The sequence below is a fragment of the Acanthochromis polyacanthus genome, chromosome 4 (genome assembly GCF_021347895.1).
Source record: "Acanthochromis polyacanthus isolate Apoly-LR-REF ecotype Palm Island chromosome 4, KAUST_Apoly_ChrSc, whole genome shotgun sequence".
Taxonomy (NCBI): Eukaryota; Metazoa; Chordata; class Actinopteri; family Pomacentridae; genus Acanthochromis; species Acanthochromis polyacanthus.
In genome coordinates this window covers 1,173,514-1,189,049 of record NC_067116.1, presented here as the reverse complement: position 1 = coordinate 1,189,049, position 15,536 = coordinate 1,173,514, and the positions used below count along the sequence as shown (strand labels likewise).

The 15,536-nt window shown below is 42.5% G+C and overlaps 1 protein-coding gene across 1 annotated transcript in view; it reads left to right on the top strand.

Annotated features, from left to right (window-relative positions):
- LOC127533522 (NLR family CARD domain-containing protein 3-like) overlaps positions 1-13,496 on the top strand; it is a 38,064-nt gene extending 24,568 nt beyond the window's left edge. Inside the window, exons 5-10 of the mRNA XM_051946723.1 lie at positions 1,416-1,641; positions 1,823-3,629; positions 3,706-3,879; positions 11,733-11,906; positions 12,287-12,333; positions 12,484-13,496. Coding sequence (XP_051802683.1) covers positions 1,416-1,641; positions 1,823-3,629; positions 3,706-3,879; positions 11,733-11,906; positions 12,287-12,333; positions 12,484-13,013 — 2,958 coding nt within the window. The 3' untranslated portion in view covers positions 13,014-13,496. The remainder of the gene's footprint in view (positions 1-1,415; positions 1,642-1,822; positions 3,630-3,705; positions 3,880-11,732; positions 11,907-12,286; positions 12,334-12,483) is intronic.
- The last annotated feature ends 2,040 nt before the right edge of the window (positions 13,497-15,536 follow it).

The window sequence follows — 15,536 nt, the reverse complement described above, 5'->3', positions numbered from 1 at the left end:
CTTTAACTTCAGTAATGTTGCTGTTTGTTTCTGCTCTGTCATGTTTCTACATGTTCACTTCTTATTTCACCACAAACTCTGGATCACTGCTGTTTAAACATCCATGAATATGATTATCAGGTTATTGATTCACTGCAATCAGTCAGTATTTCTATTAGATCATTGATTGACTTCAGTCAGTTTGATCAGCTGCTGATGTTTCTTTGTTTCTTCACAAAACAAACTGCGTCGTGTCTTTTTTACTTTTGGTTTCTCTGTGAGTCTCTGCAGCTCCATGACTCCATCTGCTGGACTGATAGTAGAAGTGCAGCAGCTGATCTTCTCCAGGAGGATCTGAGTGGATGAATGATGTTTGTTTCCTGTGCAGGTGAAGGTAGAAAGTGTGTGTGAGCTGCTGTGAGTTGAGCATCATGGATGAGTGTGAGGACAGAGAGGAGGGAGTCCCTCCCTCTAAAAGCTCTCTGTGTGGGGAACAGGAGAACCAGAGCAAAGCTCAGAGGTGAGACCACCATCTCTAACTGTCCAGGACTCTGCTGCATGTCAGAGCTCAGCATCACATCACTGCTGCATCATTATTGACAGGAATCCACCTGGACCTGGACCTGGACCTGGACCTGCATCCAGCTGTGTGTCCATGAACAGTGACTGGTCCATGGATCCTCCTCTTCATTTCAGACGATCTGCAGATGGAAGGTGAGACAGTAAAACTGACAGAAAGACATTTCAGACTCAAAGTTGTTGATGTGTTTATTAACAGCTTGAAGATGTTTTGCTTCAGTTTTTGTCTGTTCCGGTTTTGTTTCAGGATCCAGCAGCAGAACCCAGACTGTCCTGAACCCAGCTGTCTGTCCTTCAAGAGTGACCGGTCAAAGGATGATTTCATTGACTTCAAAGACGTCCATCCGTCTGCTGATCAGATGTAAGCTGGAACTGACAGAAAGAGTCACTTATTGTAGAACAGAACCAGTTTGTACGACGTGTTGTCCGACCTGCTCTGAAATCCAAAGTGTTTGTCTGTTGTGAACGTCCACGTCACAGCGAGGGGAGACATGATGAGGTTTAAATGTGGAGATAACTGGTTCCATTTTCAGAGTCTCCTGAAGACGTTGATGGTGTCGTAGCTGGTGTTTGTCTCTGTGTGGACAGACGTACTGAGATCTGACTGTTGATGTTGATCCACAGAGTGGAGCAGCAGAACTCAGAGGTTCCCAGAGCTCAGTCTGTCCAGCAGCATCACCTGGACTCCATATTCATGGTGAGTTCATGGACAACAAGTTGTTCTCCATCTGTTGTGTTCAGGCATCTCCATGCTGCTCTTTGTAGACCAGTGGACTGTCAGTGTGTCCAACATGGATCTGATGTTTGGCTCCATGATTTGACTCTGATGGACTCATTGACACATTTCTCTGTTCCAGCTGCTGGAGGACAACATGGTGACTTTTGTGAAGAAGGAGCTGAAGAAGATGCAGAAGGTTGTGAGTCCAGATTACCCAGAATGCTCAGAGAGTCAGAGGGAGGATGAGGAGGAGTTGGAGGGTGATGATGAAGATGAGAGGAGCAGCAGAGAGATGTTTGAGCAGATCACAGTGTTGTTCCTGAGGAGGATGAAGCAGGAGAAGCTGGCTGACTGTCTGCAGAGCAGTAAGAGGATTTGTGTAAAGACTGAAGCTGCTGATCAACAGAACATTTACTAAAGTCTCTGAATATCTTCATACAATCAGTATTTGAGGGACAAACTGTCACCTTCACTTTATTGCTACTTTGGTGCTTTAATATCCAGGTTACTTCTACTTCACTCTTTCTTTCTTGTGTTTTCATTCAGAACTTGCTGCTGCAGTTTGTGGACGGAAACTTAAATGTTCTCTGAAGAAGAGGTTCCTGAGAGTGTTTGAGGGCATCGCTAAAGCAGGACAGAAGACCCTCCTGAATGAGATCTACACAGAGCTGTACATCACAGAGGGAGGGACTGCAGAGGTCAATGATGAACATGAGGTCAGACAGATTGAAGCAGCATCCAGGAAAGCAGACAGAGCAGAAAGAAGCATCAGACCAGAAGACATCTTTAGAGGCTCACCTGGAAGAGATGGACCAATCAGAACAGTGATGACACAGGGAGTGGCTGGCATCGGGAAAACAGTGTTAACACAGAAGTTGACTCTGGACTGGGCTGAAGACAAAAGCAACCAGGACATCCACTTCATGTTTCCATTGACTTTCAGAGAGTTGAATGTGCTGAAAGAGAGAAAGTTCAGTTTGGTGGAACTTGTTCATCACTTCTTCAGTGAAACCAAAGCAGCAGGAATGTGCAGCTTTGAAGACTTCCAGGTTGTGTTGATCTTTGACGGTCTGGATGAGTGTCGCCTTCCTCTGGACTTCCACAACAATGAGGTCCTGACTGATGTTACAGAGTCCACCTCAGTGGATGTGCTGCTGACAAACCTGATCAGGGGGAATCTGCTTCCCTCTGCTCGCCTCTGGATAACCACACGACCTGCAGCAGCCAATCAGATCCCTCCTGACTGTGTGGACATGGTGACGGAGGTCAGAGGGTTCACCGACCCACAGAAGGAGGAGTACTTCAGGAAGAGATCCAGAGATGAGGAGCAGGCCAGCAGCATCATCTCCCACATGAAGACATCACGAAGCCTCCACATCATGTGCCACATCCCAGTGTTCTGCTGGATCACTGCTACAGTTCTGGAGGAGCTGCTGAGAAGCAGAGAGGGAGGAGATCTGCCCAGAACCCTGACTGAGATGTTCATCCACCACCTGGTGGTTCAGACCAAAGTCAAGAAGGTCAAGTATGATGGAGGAGCTGAGACAGATCCACAGTGGAGTCCAGACAGCAGGAGGATGATTGAGTCTCTGGGAAAACTGGCTTTTGAGCAGCTGCAGAAAGGAAACCTGATCTTCTATGAGTCCGACCTGACAGAGTGTGGCATCGATATGAGAGCAGCCTCAAAGTACTCAGGAGTGTTCACACAGATCTTTAAAGAGGAGAGAGGGCTGTACCAGGACAAGGTGTTCTGCTTCGTCCATCTGAGTGTTCAGGAGTTTCTGGCTGCTCTTCATGTCCATCAGACCTTCATCAACTCTGGAGTCAACCTGCTGGAAGAACAACAACAAACAACATCTCGTTGGTCTAAACTGTTCAGACAGAAGATAGATCCAACACGTTTCTACCAGAGAGCTGTGGATGAGGCCTTGCAGAGTCCAAACGGACACCTGGACTTGTTCCTGCGCTTCCTCCTGGGTCTGTCACTGCCAACCAATCAGAATCTCCTACGAGGCCTGCTGACACAGACAGGAAGTCTCTCACAGACCAATCAGGAAACAGTGAAGTACATCAAGAAGAAGATCAGTGAGGATGTGTCTGCAGAGAGAAGCATCAATCTGTTCCACTGTCTGAATGAACTGAAGGATGTTTCTTTAGTGGAGGAGGTCCAACAGTCCCTGAGATCAGGACGTCTGTCCACAGATAAACTGTCTCCTGCTCAGTGGTCAGCTCTGGGCTTCATCTTACTGTCATCAGGAGAACATCTGGACGTGTTTGACCTGAAGAAATACTCTGCTTCAGAGGAGGTTCTTCTGAGGCTGCTGCCAGTGGTCAAAGCCTCCAAGAAAGTTCTGTAAGTAGTTGAAGATTGACAACACTTTTAATTTTCCTGCTGTTTCATCAGTCTAATCTGCTTTTTGTCTCTTCAGACTGAGTGGCTGTAATCTGTCAGAGAGAAGCTGTGGAGCTCTGTCCTCAGTCCTCAGCTCCCAGTCCTCCAGTGTGACAGAGCTGGACCTGACTAACAACAACCTGCAGGATTCAGGAGTGGAGAGTCTTTCTGCTGGACTGGAGAGTCCACACTGTAAACTGGAAGCTCTCAGGTCAGGACTCGTCAACTTGTTCAACTGATGACCATTTAAAATGTGTTTTTATTCATGATGAACAGAACAGCTGAGGTGGGAGGTTTTCTGTGTTTCTATGACTCACATCAGTTCTGTTACTGACAGTGGCGTGCACAGATAGACACCAGGTGGTGCTAGAGCAGCTGCCCCTTATCCTCAGTATCAAGCAGGTGTCCTCCACGTCTCAACGTTATAAAAAAAAATTTAAACATTAAACACACACACCGAAGCACACACAGAGACACACACACACACACACACATGACCCGTGCCGTGACTCGCCCCATCTCGTAACGTGAACACCACCATCCAGGTAACACCTAAATGAATCAAGTGTATTGTTCATCAGCCTCAGTTGCCACACCAGGGTTAGATCTTAACTTTTTTCTGCACTAGCCACCCGGGCTAGTTACTTGCAAAATGCACTAGCCCGCAGAATATTGCACTAGCCCGTTACTTGAAGCACCCCTGTCGGACGTTATGGGGCGGGACAAATATTCGGATATGAGTCTTTAATAGGGCCTGAATAATCGGAGACCAGAAACCACTATTCGGGCCAGCCCTACTATGCTCATAACTAACTGACACAGCACTAAGGACCACCTGTTTCTCAATATGAAAGTCACATGTATTTCAATTCTAAAAAACTAACAGATTTTGAGACTTCTTGAATCTCCATACTCACCAGGTTATGCTCCCTGCGCTCAGAACCACTGGCCATCTCGATAAGCCCATTAAAAGCTATGCTATCTTGCAAATTCACTGCAAATCTCCTCACTCACATTACAAACAAACTTTTCAAACATGGCTGACATCACCCCACCTTACTGCCCTGCCATCTACCCTAAGTTACAGATTCTGTATAGTGGTGTCATCTTGTGGCAAATTAAGCACTTATCATGGTGCAACACAGTTACCTGTGTCAATGAACAATGACATCAACAATACATTACAATAGAAATAGAGTGAACTTAAAAAGTTTTGCACTAGCCAACACGGGCTCGTCGCAGAGATTTTACACTAGCCCGTGGATATCTGCACTAGCCATGGGCTTAAGTGTTAAGATCTAACCCTGCACACGGTGCATTTATTATTCCGCCAAGGAACGGCAGAGTTATGTAACAATCAGTGTACGTTTGTCTATGAATCTGTTAATCTGTTTGTCTGTCTGTGTGAAACGTTCCTCAAAAACGGACTAATGGATTTGGCACAAATGATTAAACTGTGGGCTGTTTCTGAGTCCCGCTACATATTTAGGTCACGTATGAAGCAAACCCCAGACAGACAATGGTGAAGCTCCTGATGGTTCACAAAGCCTTTATTTATGTTCAGCCGTCAGCCCTATTTTGAACATAAATTCACCTTTCTGTCCTTCCCTCCTTTCTTGTCTCCATTCCAGCTGCTTCTAAGTTTAAACACATCCTTTACTAGACAGCAACAGTGGAACCGTTTTCTTTCATCTTTATGTGAATTTTCTGACTTTTCAGCAGCGTCTTCGTCATGTCAAGAAACCTCTTCTTAGAGAAACACTTCCTGTGCCGCTGGAATGATTACAAAATAAAAGCCTGTACCATTAAAAATGCACCTTCAAAATAAAAGCACAGAGGGAACGGTTATTTTAACAGTAGCAAAACAAAGGCTTGCCAAAAGTGATGAACTGATCAACAGACCTCTATAAAAGTAATTTACATGTGATTTGGTATGAATACATAACATGTACATGCATAACACATGCCTGTACTCAGCACAAGGTCATTTTTTATTAAATATTTCATCCATCAGAAATGATCCATCAACTGAGCAGCCTTGGCAGAGTACTGCGCTCTCTGAGTGCTTTTCTAGTTTGTCTCTGTTGTGAAGTAGTCTGTCTCATGCAGCGCTAAACAACCGTCAGAGGTGGGTAGTAACGAGTTACATTTACTCAGTTACATTTACTTGAGTACTTTTTTTGATAAATTGTACTTTTATGAGTAAATTTAAAGCACAATACTTTTAACTTTTACTTGAGTATGTTTGTGGATATGAAACGCAACTCTTACTCCGCTACATTGCACTTCACGGCTCGTTACTTCTCTTGTTATCCAAGTGATAACGCATATACTTCTTTTATTTTGCTAGATACACACTTCCACAAAAAGTTCTACCACATGACTGTATTTCATCAATCAGAGGTCGTCATTCAGTCACATGACCGCACAACTGTGTAGCTGCCGGGCTCGTATCTGTGGCGTGCACAGACCAAGATGATGGACAGAGGAGGAGGAGGAGGGGAACACCTGTGGCCTCACATACGGAGCATGTTTAGCCTACACGCGTCACAAAAGAGCAGCTACACTATGCGGTGTCTTCTGAGTCTGCCGAAGCAAACCAACATTGCTGCGTCTTTCTCTCTGTCTGTCTGCTGTCTCTCTGTCTCTCTCTCTGTCTCTCTCTCTCTCTGTGTCTGTCAGCTCTGTCTCTGTCAGTCTGTCTACTCTCTCTCTTATTTGGACACAGACACCTGTTATATGTAAAGACTGCCTTGTTCTAAACAGAATCTACCTGGTTAGCCCTGATGTGTCATTTAGAGGGCAGGTTAAAGGTTCATGGGTCATTCCATGCCAAATCACCCAGGTGGCCCCAGGTCACCATCTCAGAAAATTACGAAAAAAAATCACACATGTACACCTATCAGAGAAACTGACAAATTCCAAATTATAGCTTCAGACTTCCAATACTTTAGAAGTTACAGCATATAGAAAATTAAGGGTTTTTATTGATATATTCCGTCACAGCATGATCAGCCATGTTGGGGGATCAATAACTTTTGTTTTTTCTATCTCAGAATTCTGATATTATACATCTAGGCCTAACTTTTCCTGTAGAATCCATTTTTGTCATCATCAAGGTCACATGTATTTTAGTTACTGTGCCATAAAGCTCTCAAAATGGCTGTAAGCCTAATTTTTTCAAAATTGATGGTATAGATTTATGTATTTTGCAGAAATAGGGATTGGACTATAGAAAAGAAGCTTCTCATATCGAATGTTATGACTATTCAGCAATCAGAAATGCTTTCAGACTGAGAATAGTGTGAATGGTAACTGAGGAATAAATTTTTTGAAAATTACATTTTTTGATTTTATACAAAAATGACCTCTATTCAATGCACTAAAATCTAATGAGGTCAGTTGTTCAGGATCGTAAAATCTCTACCGTAGTTTTATACCATGATAAGCTTTAAGTGTGAGAAGTTCTAACTTTGGGGTCAAAGTGCTTCATATTCTTGTAATGTTTTTTGAAGATTCACACAAGTGTAGCGCTTTTGGTCACATGTAAAAAATATGAAAAATCAGTAAAACTTGCAGTAGCTTAGTTTTATAGTTAAATATCAATATATTTGATCTACTCAAAGAGTTAGTGGTGAAAAAACAACCAACAACCATCAATACCGTCAAAAAAAAACATGACTTTGCCACAAAAGTTTATTATCCACAACATGAAATAATATATATTATGCATACTCGCAAGGAAATAATGTTTCAACACATCATCCACATGTGTAATATATTGTTCAAAGGATACTTAAAAACTACATCCTAAATGCTACTAGTAAGCATGGCATTGTAGGCATAGCTTAAATCAATTGACATACTTTTAGTTAGTACATATATATAGTCAGATTTCTGAGAATTCAATAATTATAATATTTGTAAATATTCTGCACCAAAGTTAGACAGTTCTGTATTTATGTATTGTGTAACACTTTGTAGTGTGGAACATTTTTTGCACTAGTTAGAGTATGGAGGTCTAAAATGCCACAAGCTGAGCTCGAACTCACAACCACTGAACCAAATGTGGAGGCTCAACCTGTTGAGCTATCGGTACATGCAGGTAGAAGGGTCTGTGGGCCGCTATAATACTAATTGTCCCGGGCCGAAATTTTGCCCCTGCACGCCTCTGGTCGTAGCTTCCACTTGGCACGGGCGCAAATTTAGCATCTGCACGTTTTTTTTTTAACCTCACGAAGGTGTGCTGCGTGTCTGTGCAACTCTCGGCCGAGTGCGGATGGTGCGTTCAGGAGTGTCGGAATTTTCTATACTGCTGAAAATAACTGGGTTTACAATGGCTTACATGTGAAGAATTTGAATGTGTTGGAGACAAAATAACCACTGACAAAAAGTGGGGGGGACACATCCCCACCGTCCCCCCCTAAACTGACGCCTATGATTCTGAGATAGAAAAAACAAAAGTTATTGATCCCCCAACATGGCTGATCATGCTGTGGCAGAAAACGTCAATAAAAACCCTTAATTTTCTATGTGCTGTAACTTCCAAAGTATTAGAGGTTTGTAGCTAAAATTTGGGATTTCTCAGTTTCTCAGAATTTTCTGATGGTGACCTGGGGATTTTTTTCTAATTCTGGGTGATTTGGCATGGAATTACCCTAATGTATCTTTTCACTACAAGTTTGCAGAGTTGTTACCTTTGTTTTGGTTTTATGTTGTGGAAAAACTGCTATTGAAGAAGGTTTAGAAATTGGTAAACCTTAACTTACATGTTTGGTTACAGTCATTCAGTATGTCTAATATTTTGATGTTAAACCTCAGGGACAGTCTTAAAGAATATTTTAAAAAGAAAATGCTGGAAACCTGCAACGCTGGCAAGAGCGTGTTTCTTGGAATATAATTTTTTTTTCATATTTTTTTCATATAAAGATTTAATTTATTATCATTTTAGTTAGAGGTTTACCTGAATATACACTTTATTGAATTTACATTTATATTGTATGTCTGACTGAATTCATGCACAGAAGACAAATAAATTGGATGTTTCTGTTACTCACTGCTTGAGCAGTTTTTTCACCAAGTACTTTTTTACTCTTACTCAAGTAATTTTTTAGAGGACTACTTTTTACTTCTACTTGAGTCATGTTTTTCTAAAGTAACTTTACTCTTACTTGAGTACAAATTTTGGCTACTCTACCCACCTCTGACAACCGTGCCTAAATTAGCCAGCTGTCCGCCTGCTTAACAAGCTCGACACTACCCATAATAATAATCAATGAACTGACATAACGTGACGACGATGACCTCACAACTAGGCTTGTCACGAGAACCGATACTTCGGGACCAAATCGGTACTAAGATTCAGAAAATGTGACGGTACTGACTTTTCTAGACTACCCAAAGTACCGTAGGTACTGAGGAGCCAGATCTGGCCGCTTCTTTAGCGTTGGTTTTTTGGCTGTAAATGAGCGATTTATCTGGCAACCCTCACACAGTGCTGATCACATGACTGACTACACTGCAAAGAGATCAACTACATGCAGTATGGCGGAGGCACACGCACCTGGCTCGACAACAGCAGCTGCCCCTCAATTAGTTGAAGAAAAAAACGCCAGAAGTCGCATCTGGAAGTATTTTGGATTCGAGGCTGACGAGGACGGATTGGTTATTGATCCTGAAAAACCCGTCTGCAAAAAATGCCGTCACCGCAGCACAGCGAAGGGGAGCAACACGTCCAACTAGGCGAAACATATAGCCCTATAAGGTGCAGTCAATTCCAGCCATTTTCAGTACAAAAAAATCGCTAATATTTTATTTGTAAATAAAAATATGACGAGAAATACAGGGAATATTGGACGCACATCGCGAGGTGCATTTCCTCGAAAACGACCTATTCGTGGATTATATACCGACTTCAAGACATGTTTTGGACAAAATAGTTTACTGGCTTGTTTTGTCTGGATGTCCAAGGTTGGATTATGGCCGTTTTTTGTGGAATATTTTCATCTGTGTGTAATAATGAACCCTCAAATGTGAGTCGCGCTGTGTACGTTGAAGCCGTGTACAGAGAAAGGATGGATGGATATTCGTTGTTTGTCGAACAAATGTGTTTATATTACCCGCTGTGGTAATCGCATCTGAAAGTGGTTTATACCGGCGGATTCATGAGAATCTAAGCTTTCCATTGGCGTATACTGTTTCTATCATCGAGTTGGCAGTGTCGTTCTATTTCGAAAAATGCTTATGCAGATATCAAAACGGCCCGCCCGCGGGCCGCTGAACCGTAACGGGTTCAGCGGCCTGCGTTGTACCAGAGTTGTACACAGTTGTACACAGAATTCAAGGTGAGTGCATCTGAATTCACGTGTTATCATTGTTGCTCATATCTAATTACGTTACAATGATTAGATGAGCCCAGCCCATCGTAAATGAGCTGCATGGCAAAATAACAAGCGTGTCCAGCCTTGTTTGTCCCTCATAATAGCTTTGTGACGTTTAGGGCTGAAAAGATTCCTCGGATAACCCAAATAATTCGATTACATAATATCCTCGGGGCAAATTGTGTGCCTCGAAGCCTTGTTTAATATATAAATATATATAAAATATATATCTGGACTACTATACAGCTCACGGTGTTTGACACGGACGGTCATTTCTGTGGCACAACGCACCTGCTACCTCCGCTACCGTGGTATCGAGTATCGTAGAATTTAAGTGGTATTGGTATCGACTACTAAATTTCTGGTATCGTGACAAGCCTACTCACAACCAGTGTTATTTGGTGAATTGGTACAGCATATGATCTGTATCCTATAACTGAATATTTAGTTTGTGTAGGTTTATTATTAGCCTGCAGTAGGTTGAGGCAACACTTGCTGTGACTAATTTGCTAAATGACAAAAAGGAAAAGTAGCTTTCTGCCTTGTTGTAGCCTAATGTCAGGAATCAGTCTTGATTGGCACGGGCGCAAATTTTTCAAGTAAAAGTCTTTTAATTTACCAATTTTTAAGGTACAATGTTTTATTGACTCTTTGTGTGTTATTATTAAGATGTTAAAATTAATGCCGTTACAGAAAATGTGTTCCTGATTTTGTTGTTTTTTCAAATCTCACACTGTTATATTCAGGCAGCTGATGGTTCTACACGCTGCACAAGGTGCCCTTTTTTTCCCACTGAGCACCTGACCCCCAAAATGTCTGTGCACGCCACTGGTTACTGACCTTTAGCTCTAGTTTCTCTTAATGAGGCCTCTTCCACTACAGGAACTTAACAACCTGGAACCTTCATCACAGAACCAGAACCTGTAAGAACCTGTACAGTCTTGGTTCCAGGTTCTGTTTTAGTTTCCACCATTTTACAAAATAGAATGTTCCAGATAGACGTCAATGAAAAGGAAACACCAGAACAAACCTTTAGTGTTTGATGTTTGTTCGATGACTAAACTCTGCAGTTCAGCTGTTGGACAAGAAGCAGGAAGGAGAAGATGTGGAGAACAATGTTCAAATGTTTGACCACCTGAACAGTCCACCTTCTCACCAGCAGAGATTCTGATTTATCCTGATGACTCTGTGATTCCTGATCACCTGATAGGTGGACTTACTGCTGCTGTATTCTGGACATAGTGGGATGTATTTGTTGTTAAATTCACTGCTGTCTTTTCAACAGGACAGAAAATACTGTACTTAATGTTTTACTTCCTTTCTTGTCTTTGTCTCTTCAGACTGAGTGGCTGTAATCTGTCAGAGAGAAGCTGTGGAGCTCTGTCCTCAGTCCTCAGCTCCCAGTCCTCCAGTGTGACAGAGCTGGACCTGACTAACAACAACCTGCAGGATTCAGGAGTGGAGAGTCTTTCTGCTGGACTGGAGAGTCCACACTGTAAACTGGAAGCTCTCAGGTCAGGACTCACACTTTGAAAGTGAAAGAAAATGAAAGATTGATTCTTTATTTGCTTCAGATGCATCAAATCTGCACCAAAATGTAGCTGAAAGAAAAAGAAGAAAACAAAGAGTGAGAAACATCCAGCCAAGTGTTGTCCATCAGGTTTGTGTTGTTTTGTGTGTGCAGGCTGTCAGGCTGTCTGCTCACAGAGGAAGGCTGTGCTTCTCTGGCCTCAGCTCTGAGCTTCAAGACCTCAAATCTGAGAGAGCTGGACCTGAGCTACAACCATCCAGGAGACTCAGGAGAGAAGATGCTGAGAGCTAAAGTGGAGGATCCACACTGTAGACTGGAAACTCTCAGGTACAGACAGACAGACACTCTCAGGAAGCTTTTAGCCTACCTTAACACAAAGAGTGGAAGCAGAAGAACACTGTTAGCTCAGCTACACACCATGACTGAAGGGAAGAGGAAACTGTTAGCGTAGCTTAGCACATGGACATGACAGACAGGGAACCTTTTAGCCTAGCTCCAGGAAACATCAATGAGTAAAGCTGAATAATGAGTGTAAACTGAGCTGGAACGTGACGAGCACAGGACAGGACTTTAGAGATGCTGCATTCAGGTGTCTGTGTCTCCATGTTGGACTGGTCCTTTATCAGTGGAACAGTGTGAGAGCCATGTAACGTCCATGTGTGCTGCTGAAAGAGTCTCTGCTGCTCTGACCGTCCTCCTCCTTTCAGGGTGACGCCTGCTGGAGTCCGATGGTTGACACCAGGTCTGAGGAAGTGTAAGTGTGTTTGAATGGATTGATGGAAACAAAGCAGCACATTCAAGCATCTTCAAAGTGTCACATCTCTGAGGTCATCATCAAAGCTTTAATACTGATCACATGATCCATCAATAACTGCAGCTGTGTTGTGTTTGTTCTCTCCATCAGATTCCTGTCAACTCACAGTCGACACAAACACAGTAAACAGAAACCTCAAACTGTCTGACAACAACAGGAAGGTGACATTAGTGGAGGAGGATCAGTCGTATCCTGATCATCCAGACAGGTTTGACTTCTGGCCTCAGCTGCTGTGTAGAACTGGTCTGACTGGTCGCTGTTACTGGGAGGTGGAGTGGAGAGGAGTGGTTGAAATATCAGTGAGTTACAGAGGAATCAGAAGGAAAGGAGACAGAAATGAATGTGTGTTTGGACGTAATGATCAGTCCTGGAGTCTGATCTGCTCTGATCGTCATGGTTACTGTGTCAGTCACAATAACAGTAAAACACCCATCAGGTCCTCCTCAGTCTCTCACAGAGTTTCAGTTTATGTGGACGTTCCTGCTGGAACTCTGTCCTTCTACAGAGTCTCCTCTGACTCTCTGATCCTCCTCCACACCTTCAACACCACATTCACTCAACCTCTCTATCCTGGATTTGGGTTCTTCAGGTTCTCTGGTTCCTCAGTGTTTCTGTGCTGAGTTCAGTCTCCAGAGTCTCCTCCTGTCAGAGAAACAGTGTTGAACAGATCGTTGAGTCTCTCCATGACTCTGTCCCTCACAAACATGTTTTCACATTCATGGATTAAATCTAATCTTCTTCCTCTTCAAAGATGAAGTTGTGATTATTCCAGGAGCCAAATGTGGTGTTTGCGTCTTTTTCCAGTCAAATGTTGAGAGTGAAAATCAGGATGTGGTGTTCCTCTGACGCTCACTTGAACTAAAAGCATTTGAGCTGCACAAAGTGTGAAATGAGAGAGGAAGCAGTGAATCTACAAACTGCTGACAGACTTTCACACATTATTGTCCAGAGAAAATCAGGTTTTTGTGTGCAAACAACTGTGCAAACTCTGTTTTATAATCTAATATTGTTATTGTATTCATTTGTTCCTTTTTTCTTTTTAGAACAAACAGACATTTAAAATCTTTTCCTGTAAAAACATCTGATGATTATTTAGCTCACAGAGTTTTCAAACCTTCACAAAGCAAACAGAAATCACACAAACATCCAGTTAACACGACGTGTTTTCATCTGAATATTCTTTCTATTCAGACATTCTAGTTTCTTTTATGCGCTTTAGTCTTGAAGCAATGAGGACAAACCTACATTATTATTAAATCTCTCTTTTTATCCAACAGGAAATCTAAATTCTTCCACATATTTTAGACTTTCTCTCTAAAAACAGGACAAAAGAAGCTGCAGAACTACAGAAATATGAATGTAAAAGCTGAATCAGTCTGAAAACTAAACACAAAACTAATCTGCAGCGTTTAGTTCTGATAAATAATCAGTTTTTTGCAGATTTCTGGTGCTTGGTGGACTGAAGGAACGGCGCCTCCTGCTGGAGTCTCAGCAACAAGAATTAAATCACATGTTCTGAAAATGAGTGAAATGATTCTTAGTTTGAACAGGAATAGAATAAAAGTACGGTGGCCCTGAAGTGTAAACCACAACAGCAAATAACTAAACACAACGGCAAATAGCTCTGTATACCAGAAGAGGTAGGCACTTGTGGCGGTATTAATCGTCCGTGATTGGACGAGAGAGAGAGAAGGAGGCTGGTAATCCCAGTGATGAAGGCGCTTTTGTGATTCGACGTGAATCTGCGTGCGGAGGCTGTCATGTCAGTCATCTGCTGTTCTCTTTTCTATTATGCATAATGTCATATAAATATGTGGGTTTGTGGAATTTGAACATCAGTATTTAATGATGTAACCACATTATATAACACTGTATTAAAAATAAATGTATTTTGTGTATTAACAGTGCATTAAAGTCCATTCATTCAAGAACCTTTTATCAAGTTCTAATAAAGTTACAAGAAATATTTTACAATCAGTGTGCTGGGGTCATCATTCTCTGTGGAAAAGTCAAACATCACTATCTGATTTTTCACGGACAACGATTTGGGGGTTGAAATCAGCACTATTACAAATAGCAAAACTTTCTATTCACGTGACCCTGTTCTAATAAAGCTTTAACAAACATTTTACACAACATATTAATAACAGTGCATTAAAATAAACAAACCTTTAATGAATTAAACGCAGCTAAACGAGTGTGTTCCACCGAGTGACATGTTCTCCTGCACACAGTGGGCAAGACAGTGAGGGGCACTCCTCTTTCTCCCTGTTTTGTAATATCTGCAGCCGCCGCCGCAGCCACGTGTCCCCACGACGAGCCGCCGCGGCCGTGATGCGGGCTGTCGCCGCTCATCAGCTCCGCGTCAGGGGCCACGGAGCTCACCGCCACCCCGCCGTGGAGGCTGCCGATGCAGTCCATTGTCATGTCCGTGTTCATGGCGTAAGCGTCCAGGTCCTTGGCCAGGCATCGATAGGCGTTAGTGTAGTCTGTTTTTATTGTTTTGAAGATGGAGACGAAGACTGCCGCAGATGCTTGGAAGTTTGGGTCATCTCGCATCTTCTTTTGTCGTAAGTCAAAACACTGCACCAACTCCTCCTCAAGGACTGAGCCAGATGAAGGAAGACTTTCTGTACATTTCTGCTACTTTCTTAGGATACAGAAGTACCAGGCTGTGGGGCATGCCTTGATAATAACCCAAGGAAAAGAGTTTATTTGACCATCAAGGGAACTAAGAAAACAGACTTTCTGTAGGGTCAGTAGGGGGCGCTCTTTCCAAAAATGCAACGTTTGCCAGTGTAAAGTTGCACATTAACCCTCTACAGGCTAACAACAACCAAAAACACATTTTTATGATTTTATATCATTGAAAAATGGCAGGTTTGCTCAAAACACAGTCACTATTGTGTATTTTGGGGTGAGAGCTTCCAGACAAAGTTCTTTTTGCCTCCTAAAAGTAGACATTAACTCATTTCAGACTAAAACATGAGCACCAATGCAATTGAACACAACTTTAATCAACAGATTTAAGCCTGAAATGGAGAGATGATGCCCACATTACAAACATCATACCAAAAAACTTACTGAGAGGAAATTGATTATTCATTATTGATGTTCAGGGCTGCACAGTACAGTAGTGGTCA